Here is a 14,123-nt window from a genome sequence, read left to right as displayed (position 1 = left end):
AGACTGGATGTGATGGGACGAGAGAGGTCAGGAAAGACTGGATGTGATGGGACGAGAGAGGTCAGGAAAGACTGGATGTGATGGGACGAGAGAGGTCAGGAAAGACTGGATGTGATGGGACCAGAGAGGTCAGGACAGACTGGATGTGATGGGACCAGAGAGGTCAGAACAGACTGGAAGTTATGGGACCAGTGAGGTCAGGACAGACATATGTAAAGTTATATGCACTGTCCCCCTCTCAAATCCATATAATGGCAGGGGCATAAAAATAGATGATACATAATTTATCTTTACTGAAAATCACAGAATCGGATTAGTACAAAAATACTTTTAATTTCTTTCTACTCTCCATATGATTTTTTACCTCTTTTTGCCTCATTTAACTGCCCACAATACATAGAAACTTTATATCTATACCAAAACAATAGCAAGCACACTTCTCTAAATAAAAATCAAACAGGTAAATACTGGTCACTTTAATACTTACTTTCCAGCAAAGATACATTTCATCCTAAACTTTTCCCCTACTAGACCAAAATGGTCGCTGGGAGTAGCCCATTGGTAGGTTGGTCCAATCTTCAACTCGGAGGCTGTGGAATTCAAATCAAGGTGTCAGTTGGTAACAAGCAGTACTAATGATTTGGTTGTAAGGATGTGATTACACGAGACAAAATAGGATTATAAAAAAGAATCATCTACCCTATATTTGGTTTCTAGTTGAAAGTTACCAAGCTTAAGCTTATCTATTTTAATCACGTTCCTTCCAGCTTCAGTTTCACAACAGTCGAGTATGGGTGAGTATGCAGTACAACAAAGGCAGGTAAAGTTAAAGCTTAACTGTGCTTTGTTTTGATCTTAGTGTAGACTGGTGACTATCATTATTGATTTCATTGGATGCTATTTATATCACAAAAACCTGAAAAATTAAACTGAAGCTGTTTAAGCTTATGCTACACATGTGGCCCACCTCAGGATGTCACTAACCCAACAACCGAACAACACCTGGAACGCTTGTAAACCTAATTATCATAGCGGAATATGTGACGCAGTTTTTGCAATTCTTTGGTCTTCAATTAAATTGTATAGGGATTTCTACAGAAAGAAAAACAATTTCCATGAAAAGCTACACATGTTTTCTACCCACTATGCCATCAATTTTCATAGTTTCAACTCTGAAAATAAAGTTTAGGGCCAAGGTAATTATTAATAACAGTTGAGATACCATTAACAAATAAATAGTGTCCTGTTCTTGTAAAATGTATCATTATTAATGTTGTCAATGCTGCCTCCATTCACTGTAATTAGGAAAGATTCTATACATTAAAGACTGATAAATAACCCCGTTCAGGCCGAGATGGCCTTTCTACAGACTGCATGTATATTATTCCATCGTTAACTAGTCATTTATATGATTATAAATTCTTTCCATTTTTGCAACTGTAAACAAGATTTGCATACATGCTTAGTTTGTGAATATTTGCCTCAGAATTAACGTATCTTTCAAATTTCTAAATTAAATAATTTGCAATGAAACTTCACTCAAAGTATTTGGTGATGGAAAAATCCTGAAATCCTCCTTAAAGACTTTATCTTAACTCATTCGCCCCTACATATTTAAACTGGACTTGCCCATTCTTTAATTTGGTAAGGTTCAAATGTGACTTTTGGGGTGAATGGGTTAAAAGTGTAAAACAGCTGGAATCATCCCTTCTATATTTGCTTTGGAATATTAAAATTTCCCATTAACACTTTCTTGGCAATTGTAATTAACTCTTGAATGATTGAGAAACTTACATCCACTTGGAATAATGAAATGGCCGTGGTCGAACTCGTTGTGTCGCATGAAGTAGTTAATAGCCATGCAAACATAGGCCTTGCCGTCTTGGTAGTCTTTAGCCTTCACGTTGGTGATGTGTAGACGGGCTGAAATACAAACAGTTGGACATGAAAAATAAGAGTTCTACCTGTACAGATCTACCTGTATAGAGATCTACCTGTACAGAGATCTACCTGTATAGAGATCTACCTGTATAGAGATCTACCTGTATAGAGATCTACCTGTACAGAGTTCTACCTGTACAGATTTCTACGTATACATGTACAAAGATCTACCTGTACAGAGATCTACTTGTATAGAGATCTATTTGTACAGAGTTCTACCTGTACAGAGTTCTATGTATACATGTACAAATATCTACCTGTACAGAGATCTACCTGTATACATGTACAAAGATCTACCTGTACAGAGATCTACCTGTATAGAGATCTACCTGTACAGAGTTCTACCTGTACAGATTTCTACGTATACATGTACAAAGATCTACCTGTACAGAGATCTACTTGTATAGAGATCTATTTGTACAGAGTTCTACCTGTACAGAGTTCTATGTATACATGTACAAATATCTACCTGTACAGAGATCTACCTGTATACATGTACAAAGATCTACCTGTACAGAGATCTACCTGTATAGAGATCTACCTGTACAGAGTTCTACATGTACAAAGATCTACCTATATAGAGATCTACCTGTATAGAGATCTACCTGTACAGAGATCTACCTGTACAGAGTTCTACATGTACAAAGATCTAACTGTATAGAGATCTACCTGTATATAGATATACCTGTATAGAGATCTACCTGTACAGAGTTCTACATGTACAGAGTTATACATGTACAGAGATCTACCTGTAAAGAGATCTACCTGTACAGAGATCTACCAGTACAGAAGAGAGAAAAAGTAGATACAGAGTGGTTTTCCTAGTAATACCCCTATTTACCTGTACAGGGCTAGAAATTGATTTTGAAAACCATTAGTCAGTCGGGCTAGTAGTTTCCAATTTTACTAGTCAATGTGCAAATCCCACTGATTCAGTATTATTCAACATGATAAGTGATATCAAGCTTTTAGAACCACTAGTCTAGCTAGGGATTACAATAGTCTCAGATTGTTAGACTACCCTATTGTTGAGCTCTGCCTATATCCCTGTCTCCTGTAATCTGTACAGGTAAGTTCTGTAGCCCCTCCCCTCCCACTCAGTCTATATCCCTGTCTCCTGTAATCTGTACAGTTAATTTCTGTAGCCACTCCCCTCCCTCTCTGCCTATATCACTGTCTCATGTCATCTGTACAGGTAATTTCTGTAGCCACTCCCCTTCCACTCTGCCTATATCCCTGTCTCATGTCATCTGTACAGGGAATTTCTGTAGCCACTCCCCTCCCACTCTGCCTATATCCCTGTCTCATGTCATCTGTACAGGTAATTTCTGTAGCCACTCCCCTCCCACTCTGCCTATATCCCTGTCTCATGTAATCTGTACAGGTAATTTCTGTAGCCACCCCCCTCCCACTCTGCCTATATCCCTGTCTCATGTCATCTGTACAGGTAATTTCCGTAGCCACTCCCCTCCCACTCTGCCTATATCCCTGTCTCCTGTAATCTGTACAGGTAATTTCTGTAGCCACCCCCCTCCCACTCTGCCTATATCCCTGTCTCCTGTAATCAGTACAGGCAAGTTCTGTAGCCACTCCCCTCCCACTCTGTCTATATCCCTATCTCCTGTAATCTGTACAGGTAAGTTCTGAAGCCACTCCCCTCCCCCTCTGCCTATATCCCTATCTCCTGTAATCTGTACAGGTAAGTTCTGTAGCCACTCCCCTCCCACTGTCTATATCCCTATCTCCTGTAATCTGTACAGGTAAGTTCTGTAGCCCCTCCCCTCCCTCTCTGTCTATAACCCTGTCTCCTGTAATCTGTACAGGTAAGTTCGGTAGCCACTCCCCTCCCCCTCTGCCTATATCCCTTTCTCCTCTAATCTGTACAGGTAAGTTCTGTAGCCACTCCCCTCCCACTCTGCCTATACCCCTGTCTCCTGTAATCTGTACAGGTAATTTCTGTAGCCACCCCCCTCCCACTCTGCCTATATCCCTGTCTCCTGTAATCAGTACAGGCAAGTTCTGTAGCCACTCCCCTCCCCCTCTGTCTATATCACTGTCTCCTGTAATCTGTACAGGTAAGTTCTGTAGCCACTCCCCTCCCACTCTGCCATATCCTATTCCCTTTCCATTCCTGTACCCTGAGGAGTCATAGTGGTGATATAATCTTTCTTTAACCTTTCCCCAAATCAGCATCTGACCCTTCCCCAAATCAGCCTCTGACCCTTCCCCAAATCAACCTCTGACCCTTCACCAAATCAGCCTCTGACCCTTCCCCAAATCAACCTCTGACCCTTCCCAAAATCAACCTCTGACCCTTCCACAAATCAACCTCTGACCTTTCCCCATTCCACCTCTGACCCTTACCCTCCAGATCCATGGTAACTCGATTGTTGTAGTTGATGGCCTCGTTTCGCCCGGAGCTGCCTTTGAGGACCCATTCCACCTGGGCCTTCGGATAGCTGGTGGGTGGGATACATTCCAGTGTGAGAGCTGTACCCAGCTGCGGACGATGATACTCATTAACTCCAGTTGGAAATTCGTCCAGTTTACCTTCACGGAGATTCACATGGTTTGTCATCGACCTCCCAAACTCATTTTGAGCAAAACATTGAAAAATACCTTCATCTTTATCTTCGGGTCTATTGATGACGATAGTGCCCGAGTTGGCTAGCTGTACCATACGATCATCGTTACCGCTAGGATTGAAATCCTTTCCATTCTTCTTCCATGTATATCTATTTGAAAAAAGGCTTAAGTGAAAAGCTATTGCCACAAAAAATATGGTATAAAAACCTACAATGTTAACTCATTCACCCCTGAAATTGGAGGAGTTCAAATGTGTCTTTAGGGGTGAATGAGTTAAAAACAATAATGATTTAATGTAATGGCATGTAATCTAAATTGATATACTTTACATATGCATGATCTCAAGAGAATTACTTGACCAGAGATATGTAAATAACATCACCTTGAGTTAATTCATTACCTTGATATACATACATGACCTCAATAATCTAAAATGACCTTAAGGGACTTACTTCACCTATTAAAGACTTGAAAGATGTTGATGATAAACTTGCATGACTTTAAGACACTCAAATGACCTTGATATACATAAGCTTGAAATATGTAACCTTGAGATACTTACATGACCTTGAGATACTTATATGACCATGACCTGCATATGTGACCTTGAGTTATTTGTTTGACCCTGTGGTACACATAGTACCTTGAATTACACACATGACCTTGGGAGACTTATATGGCCATGACATGCATATATGACCTTGAGATACTTGTATGACCCTGTGGTATTCATATGACCTTGAAGATCAATTACACACATGACCTTGAGATACTTACATGACCTTGGGATAACCATCACCTACACATGGCATCATCACTGTTTCCCCAGGTTTGAAATAAATGTCTTTATCTGGCTCTATGTATATACCCGGAGGACGATTTGGAACTGTTGATAGAAATATTGGAAGTTTTTAACATCAAAAGTGATATTGTGATTTGGTTACCAATAAGTGCATATATATTATCAGTATTACAACATATTACAGTCTCAGCACAATTCCACTTTAGAAATTTTGATAATTTTTTTTCAAATATGTTATAAATCCCTGCATAGTGTTTTGGAATGGTTAGTATTTCAATATGATGCTCAACTGGGCTTTGTAAACTTGGAAAATTTCAAAGTTTTTTATTTATGTTTACGAATAGATTTTTACAACTAAAACTATGCATTAATTATTAATTGGAAAGTTCACATCCCAGATACGGAAGAGTTCCATCATTAAAAGAAGGTAATACCCTGGAGGAAACAATTTGTACTACAATTTTGGAAAATAAGTGTCAAACATCTCTAAAAATCTTCAAAACTACAAAATGTCTGCAGGACATGAATGCCCTGTCACCATGTGAAATTGGTTTCAGTGTTTGATGTTTGACGGGATGGGACGCGGCGGGGCAGGTGCCCATACTTGCTAACTTTAAAAAAATTTCATTGGGGAAATTACCCATGCTCGTACTTTTAAAAACAATCCTTTCAGATAAAATCATCAGATCTTAGAAAATTAGAATATATAGTTTAGTAAAATCACAGGTTAAAAATGCTCAAATTCAGGGTTCAAAATCGGGTGTCTCCCTCCAAAATAGGGAGAATTGGCAAAAATATGAATACCCTGCATGATAGTGAGCTAATTTGATTACTTACTTGCTAAAACAGCTGTAGAGCATATTAATAACACAACCCCTATCAGGGTAACAGCTTTCTCCATCTTGGCAGGTATTTGCTTTTTTTACCTAGAAATAATCAATGTTTAATCAGTTAACTTTAATATGTGTATTCATTTGTGTTGTAAACAGGTGTTTAGAATAACCACGGAATTAGATTATCTAAGTCCGTGGAATAACACAATCAAATTTCAAATTAACGAATGAACATCCTGTGCACTTTTGCTTCTTGCATTACATGTACCCTGGAATATTTTTCATTAATTTAAAAAAAAAAATGTAATTGTCGAACAGTTATTTTTGAGCTAATTTGTTTGTATGTGTGTGTGATTTTTCATGCTAAATATCACATTTCTCTTGTCGGTTATAAAAGGTTGTCTTACTTTAATTTGCTTTACATAAGTGAACATAATGCATTATTTAAAATATACATGTATCTTGATTTTATGTGCAACATATTTGGCCCTATATATCATAGTGACCTGGCGCACAACGTAAGTTTACTCCAGAATATCTTTACAGATCTTGCGTCATATTGTCATCAATGTTTATAAGTAAATAAACCACAGAATTACATAAGATATCCAAGTCTATGGAATAACTATTAACATATACAGTTATACTATACTGATGTAAATTGAAATGTATTTGAAACAACTTCTTAGGCTACACCCACAGCCCTCTGAAATTTTATCATTGAGTTGGTTTACCCCCTACCGAAAATAGGGAGGGTTTTGGGGGATATATCGTCTGCTGGATAATCAAACTACTCGGTAGTGAGGCGGACGTAAAATGTATCAATCAATCAATTAGGGGATATATCTGACTTTTACTCCAGGTCAACATACTGATAAAGCGAGGCCAGTGGCTATAACCGACTAGGTGGGGTCTGTCAACAACAACGGCGACAATAGTTCGATTAGCCAATCTACGATTTAATACCTTATCGTACATAACATGATATGGCAAACAAAATAAATATATCTTTGCGCAAATTATGAATAATAAATGTAGGAAGTACTCATCGGTCGAACTAAATAAACTGGAAGTCATCAAATTCAAAACAATTTACCGGAAGTAACTTGCACAGGTGCGCGCCTTTAACACTTACGGGTACATGTCCACGAATTCAAAGCAATCATATATATTTAATATGTAGTTTATTACGTTTTACGCCAGTGTACTGATCATACAATGTTTCAAACCGTCGGATATAATTATTTACCTTTATACACCTGAGAATGCTCACCTGGCGTCCATTTTTAGGTCATCATCGTTACTCATCGTCTACTCGAACTTTTCGGACGCTTATCATGTTAACTTGAAAGATTCTAGACGTGTTCCGAGTAATCGAACATCTCAAATTCTCAGGTAAATATATTAAACAGATTGTCTAAAGATGCATTAACATGTTTTTTACGATACATCTTTCCATACTGAATAAACGTTTTAATTATTTGCTGTCGTAATATAATGGCAACCATATAATGCTGATGTTGCATGCTGGCATACTGTGTAGGTATTGGGTAAATTAATTAATAAGCACATAACACACGTTTGCGTTTCGTTTAATCTTACCTGGTGAGTCCGGTTTGGATATCTTCACTGGTGAAATGTGGTGACTAATAACAATGATTAACATTTTTATTGTTTACTTTTCTTCAAATTATTTTTTCTGTTATTAACGAAACTGCAAAACAAACAAGGAGAAGTAGACAAAAAGCATAACCCATAACAAGCTAGGGGAGTGCCCTATATAGTCCTAACGTAAACAAAATAGTTTTGAAAGATATAATACCATATTTAAAAGTAAGTTCTGATAAGTTAAATCAGGGACGTACAGTGTATATACTGTCCCTGGTTAAATTGACATTGTCCTAGACATTGAAAAGGGATTTTAATAAGCAAATAACAGGTTGTGAGAAAGAAAAAATCGAACGCTTAAATTTAGAATGGAACACATACAGAGAAGGGTAGAATTATATCCATTTCCAACTTAATTTGGTAATTAGACAATACAATACATTTTATTTTATCAAAGTGTCACATGTCAATTTTCCTTAAAATACATACATACAACCATGATCTAAAATGTACAAACAATATATGATTGACACCCAGCCTACTGGGGCTTACGAGACACTAAAGATATTCGTTAATACGACGTAATTTACCAATACTGCAAAATAGTTCAGAGATACTAAAAATGGTTCAGACTCAATATTAAAAACACATTCTTCTACGATAAATCTTATGAACTGTGCTCGCCAGGATATTGTAAATTAGGTTCATTCATTGCGACAACAAGTTTCTGTACAGTTAAAACCTGGTACAATCTGTTCTGCTGTTGTAAAAAGATGAGCTCTGATATCAGAATAAAAATCACATTCAATCAGAAAATGAACTTCGTCTTCAATACAGTTTAAATTACAAAACGTACAAAGTCTATCTTCAACAAGTATTTTAGGGCGAGAATACCGATCAGTTTCAATGCTTACCGTTAAATTACACTGCGAATTTTTATACCTGAAATCCATAATACTCGAGGCATACATACGTTTCCGTGTAATTACTAGTTTTGTACAATCTATATGTTCTCAACTCACTTATTGTCGTTATCACAATTACTGTCATTGTGTAAATCTCTAAGCCACTTTTCATTATCGACACTAGTAAAATGATATTTAACTAATTTCACACATTGCTTTACCGAGTTTAATGGTGCAATTAAGTAAATGTTCCAAATTATTATTTCTCAACAGTTTGCTAACTCTGTTCCCCCAACTGCGACTGGCAGTAAGAGACCAGCTGTGGATTTTTTCCAGTAATCTATCATCTTCAGTGAATTTCAAATTTAACCAGTCTACACACTTCAACCTTTTGGTAAACTTTACGGAGTAGGAATTGGAAATAGTCGCGTGGTAATATTTGTATCATATATGCTCTACAGCACTATAGCATAAACTTTATTAGTAGTAACAGATAAAACAGACAGAAAATTAGGAAGCAGAGAAACTATAATCACATACTACCTTGAATACAACACATAACGTGTTAATCTGACAGGTGTTGAACCGGAGGTCAAACGGATATGGCGCACGTGCCGGGCAGAGTTGTTCCGGGACATAGCATACAGTGGCGTAGCAAACATGCATGCTTGTATGCTCAAGCATACACTGAAATTTTCAAGATTATTTTAATCATAAATATATTATTCATTTCTTTTTTAATTATTAATATGGACCGTCTGTATCAATCGAAAAAAGGAAAGAATGAAGAAAAAAATCTTCTTGAAAATTTTAGTCTGATAAAAACATTGAAAAAAACTAGTTAGTGAAGTACAAAATTTAATATCATTCATACAAAAAGTCGTGTTTTAATTGTTAATAATCAGACTAAAAAGATTTCCCAGAACACGAAAGATTGCTTATAGGGCCTAGTAGAATTTTATTTTTTAAGCTATAGGAGGGGGAACTCCCCCTCCCATACACTTCACCTCCTACGGCGCTACGCGTCTCGGACGCACGACGCTCTGGAAGCATAACGTCACTGTACCCAAATCGGGCCACTTTTTAGATAAATATCGATGTTCTTTGAACCATACTATCAGTTCCAAAAATGTTTGTTCATTTTTCATAAATAGGCACTATCTTCTTTTCATTTCTATCACAATTTGATATTTCGGGCGCGTGGTTCTATAAAAAAAATCGCGAAATACCCTCAGAGTTACGTAGGCCCTTGGACCCTGAACGGGACACTTCCGATATTTTGGCGAATAGTTGTGGATAAACTATCAATATCGGCAGAAAATATGCGTAGTTGAAATATTTTAAAGTCAACGAGGGTTCTGGTTAAAATTTCTTCTCCAAACTAGCATTAGTTTTGATAAAATATACTTTTGAAAATGATATCCAAATAAAAAGCGTCGCACGGCACGTAAATCAGAAAAGTCATGTTTTGGTAATTATTCTTACCTTTAAATTGTCCATGTAACGATAATCAGCAGCCAACAAAGCTTAATACAGTTTAATTGTCATGAAAAGTATAATAAAATGAAAACTGTATACATAAAAGTACTTTTTTTGCATTGAATGACAGTTTCTTGGGCCGATTCCCACCAGTGTCCCGCTTTCGGTACCGTCCCGATTTGGGTTCAGTAACGGTACACTACGCCACTGGCCTATAGCACAGCTTAGCAGTATCACACATGAAACTGTGTGATACCACACATGAAACCCATTTACGGACAAATATTGATAAAAAAAAAGGTGCAATTATAATTATATGTCAATATAGGAGAGAATCAGTATGCTTACGAGACTTTTCTATAAACTATTTTAAATGTAACCTATACTTTCCTGTTATCTATGTTTGATTTGTGTTGCAATATCATATTGAAATAAATCTACACCTAGTCCGATGTTTTACAGCTATGAGGTCATGATATACACTGCACCTGTTATTTTTCCCAAGTTCCCAAAATGCCAGATTTCTGAAAGGTGAAAGTCGACTTATACCAGGGCAGGATATTTTTTGAATTTTTAATGATTGTACGTAAGTGCCGCAATATCTTGGTGCTAAATATAACTGCCTTATACACTACTGTATTAGGGTTTCAGCGGGGAAGGTCCGAAATACCACTATCTCTATTTTGTCTCTGTCCAATAAACTAATAAGGGGGTTTACGCATATAAAAGTAGTTTAGTCAACTTGGATTTTCAACTTTTTGGCCCCTAGCATCACTGATGAGTCTAAGGGGGACGAAACATCTGTATGATGCAATGTATTAATTGTTGGCAAACTGTATCTAATATCAAATGTTCAAGGTGCAGACAACTATGTGTGTTACGTCCATCTCTTTAAAGGAGATAGTTAGTTATATCGGGGATTAATACAATTACCATATAATCCTCCAATGTCCTCGACTCCATGTCGTATCATCTGGTACCTGCGGAATACTAAATTCAAGTGACAGCGGTAAAAGGCGAGTCCATGGCGAATGCCAGGATCTGACAGGACAACACGGGCAATGACGTAGCCATGGAATCCCCAGCGGTGTCCCATATCGCGTGTCAAGTAATCGCACAACTTGGTGGCAGAAGGAAGTATATTCCAACACGAGGACGACAACAAGTACTCATGGACGACCCATTATGACAAAAACAGGAACCAAATTCATCACAGATGTTCAGGAGATCGTTATAGGGTGTAAAGGTATTGCGAGGAAATGACAGGAGCAAGTTTTTGTATCACATCTGCACAGTTTACAAACAAAAGAGGGAGACGCATAGTTTGCGGATTTAAAAGTGGACATGTCCCGAAAAGGCCGAGGATCTCCAAACTTAAGTTGAAAAATAGGTTCGAGAGTCTCGCAGTCAAATGAGATTAAGGGAAGCTGGACCGATTTCAAAACGACCCGTGCTTTACCGGTAAGTGCAAACAAACGACATTTATCAGTAAACAGTCTAGAGAAGATTGTTTTAAGGAAGGAGATCAACGAAAAGGTAAATTCAAGCAAAGTAGATGGGAGAGAAAAACTGAAAATGGAATACAGAGTGAATTAGGACATTGCAACAAAGAGAAGTTGAGATCAAAAAGCGATTATGGGGAAGGATGCCGAAGAGACAGCGGTAAGGGGGAGCAAGGAAAGTCTAGAAACTGACAATGACGAATAAATATCTTAGCATGCAGAGCAGTTTACCAATCAAGTCAGAAAATGGGAGGGAGAGTTTCAAGTGGAAGTGGACCAGATAGATAGACTGAAAGTGAAGAGTCATAGTCAAGCGAACAAAGAAGGAACGAGAGACTTGACAACTGTGATAATTGGAGGGGATCGAGCTGTTGTCTGTACCAGGAGAGGTCACCTGTCGGGTTGTCATTAACAGGATCAGGGATGCACTAGATGGCCGGTTGGGGAAAGAGAAGGCTGGATTTCAAAGTGGAAATGGTGGCCTTTTATTCTTCGTAATATTGTCGAACAACGCATGGAAAAAACACCACCCGTTATTGATCAACTCCGTGTACTTTTACAGGAATTTGGTAGCATCCATCGAGTCTCTGCTTGACAATAGCCACTTACGAGATACGAAAGAGAATCACCCGAATGGTAGAAGCCTTTCACGATGACTTAAAGTATACAGTGGAACAAGAATGATTCGGTTTCCTGTACTGAAAGGAGTTAGGCAAGAATGTGTCATTTTTTAAAATTCTGGCGAGCAATGGATTCATTTGGAAATCTGCTATTTCTTTGTATGATATGGATAATGATTTTGATAATGCCTTGCTGTTTCAATGTAACTAGCCCCAGTGGCGGACCCATGGGTGTTTTTCAGTGTCCAAAAATAATCTGGACCAAGGTTTTTGAAGATTTTCCTCTGTTTCATATGGGATTTCCTTCTAGTATCAATCATCCCTGGAACTATGATTTTCTGCCCGATAACTGCTTTGAACGTATAGCATTACTTGAATTGAATTTTATTTTTACCTAGATTCGCATGACGAAGGGGGGGGGGGGGGGGGGGGGGGGGGGGGGGGGCTTGTCGAAGAAGCAGACCCTGACGCCATTGGGCACCTGATCTGATCCTGACAATAAAGAACGCTATGATACAAAGATACTAATTAATAAGGATCATTTACCCTTATTTTGTCGTCAAGTGATCAGAAACTTCAACAGAAGACAAGTGATTTGGAAAGCATTGATGGGAGGACAGAAAATGACATGAACACCAAGGTGTTCTCTTTGGTAAACGTTATAAAGCAATACATGACTGTCATCGCTATAGCTTAAGCTGCTGTCGATCAACCGCTGAATTGGGAGTTTCACATTCTCTAATACTTTTGTTCCGCCGTAGACGGGCAGATCTCGATGGAAGATGTCAACTGCACCGCAAGGCAAGTACGTCCTACAATATACTCGAAAAGGTAGCCGATCAAAACAGGAAGACAAGGAATTCTCCCACACCTGACAGATTTATCTCCCGTTTTGCCGGTGCTAGATTTATCTGTCTCCGCCCTAGGGTTGAGACGGGGGGATTCCCCTATTCATAACAATGGCATGACGTCACTTCAACAATACAATGACGTCACGTCAACAATCAATCAACAAATTGCCTGTATGTGTTTTGGGTCCATGTTTACCTTTATTTCACATTAAAATACTGTTAGATATGGGAGAAAAATAATCAATCGCTACTGGTTGTGTAAGATAGAGAAATCTCAACCCTCGGACTAAGATTTTTTGTCCAAAACTCGGCAAACCTCGTTCTGGACAAAAAATCTTAGTCCTCGGGTTTAGATTTCTCTATCTTACACAACCAGTAGCGATAGATTCTATTAATCTCACACCGGTAAAGGTGCGGATACACTGTCCAGGGTAAGAGAAATAGATTATATATCTCCTAGCGATACAGGTCCTCAAATCGGATTCTCAGGCCAACAGGTGCACAATCAGTTTTGTCTTGTTTATAGTTTGAAAAAGCGAAGTAAGAACAAAATAAAGTTACAATATTGGTAAGAATTGATACATATTGTCACTTCTATACGACTGTCCATGCCTATATAATATTTTGTCCAGCTAGGTATTAAACGACAAGACACCAGTCTTATGAACAAACCTGGCTATGATTGGTTGAGTTGTCAAACGTTATATTGTGTTACAAATGACTACTGCCATGAACTTGAAATTAACTATTTAAGAAATAAAATGTGTTGTGCCATATTTGCACATAATCCTTTTGTGTGGAATAAAACTTCGCTATATTAATCGTAGGATTTGCCCTTATATATTCCGTCTTTGCGTATTGCAGAGTTATCTGCTCTTTTGAGCAGGTATTGATTGTTACGTCATTTGTTTGTGAGAGTAACATCATCAATTTTTGAGAAAACGATGTTATTTTCTCACACAATCAAATTACGTAACAATCAATACCTGCTCACAA

The 14,123-nt window shown here is 37.9% G+C and overlaps 1 protein-coding gene across 1 annotated transcript in view; it reads right to left on the bottom strand.

The window, feature by feature from the left end:
* LOC110441582 (neuroglian-like) overlaps positions 1-7,508 on the bottom strand; it is a 42,615-nt gene extending 35,107 nt beyond the window's left edge. Inside the window, exons 1-7 of the mRNA XM_021484768.1 lie at positions 7,412-7,508; positions 6,167-6,255; positions 5,305-5,413; positions 4,306-4,676; positions 1,795-1,923; positions 488-590; positions 280-293 (exon numbers count right to left, since the gene is read on the bottom strand). Coding sequence (XP_021340443.1) covers positions 280-293; positions 488-590; positions 1,795-1,923; positions 4,306-4,676; positions 5,305-5,413; positions 6,167-6,230 — 790 coding nt within the window. The 5' untranslated portion in view covers positions 6,231-6,255; positions 7,412-7,508. The remainder of the gene's footprint in view (positions 1-279; positions 294-487; positions 591-1,794; positions 1,924-4,305; positions 4,677-5,304; positions 5,414-6,166; positions 6,256-7,411) is intronic.
* Positions 7,509-14,123: the final 6,615 nt, after the last annotated feature.

Source organism: Mizuhopecten yessoensis, unplaced genomic scaffold (assembly GCF_002113885.1).
Source record: "Mizuhopecten yessoensis strain PY_sf001 unplaced genomic scaffold, ASM211388v2 scaffold716043, whole genome shotgun sequence".
Taxonomy (NCBI): Eukaryota; Metazoa; Mollusca; class Bivalvia; order Pectinida; family Pectinidae; genus Mizuhopecten; species Mizuhopecten yessoensis.
This window is presented reverse-complemented; position numbering and strand designations above follow the sequence as displayed.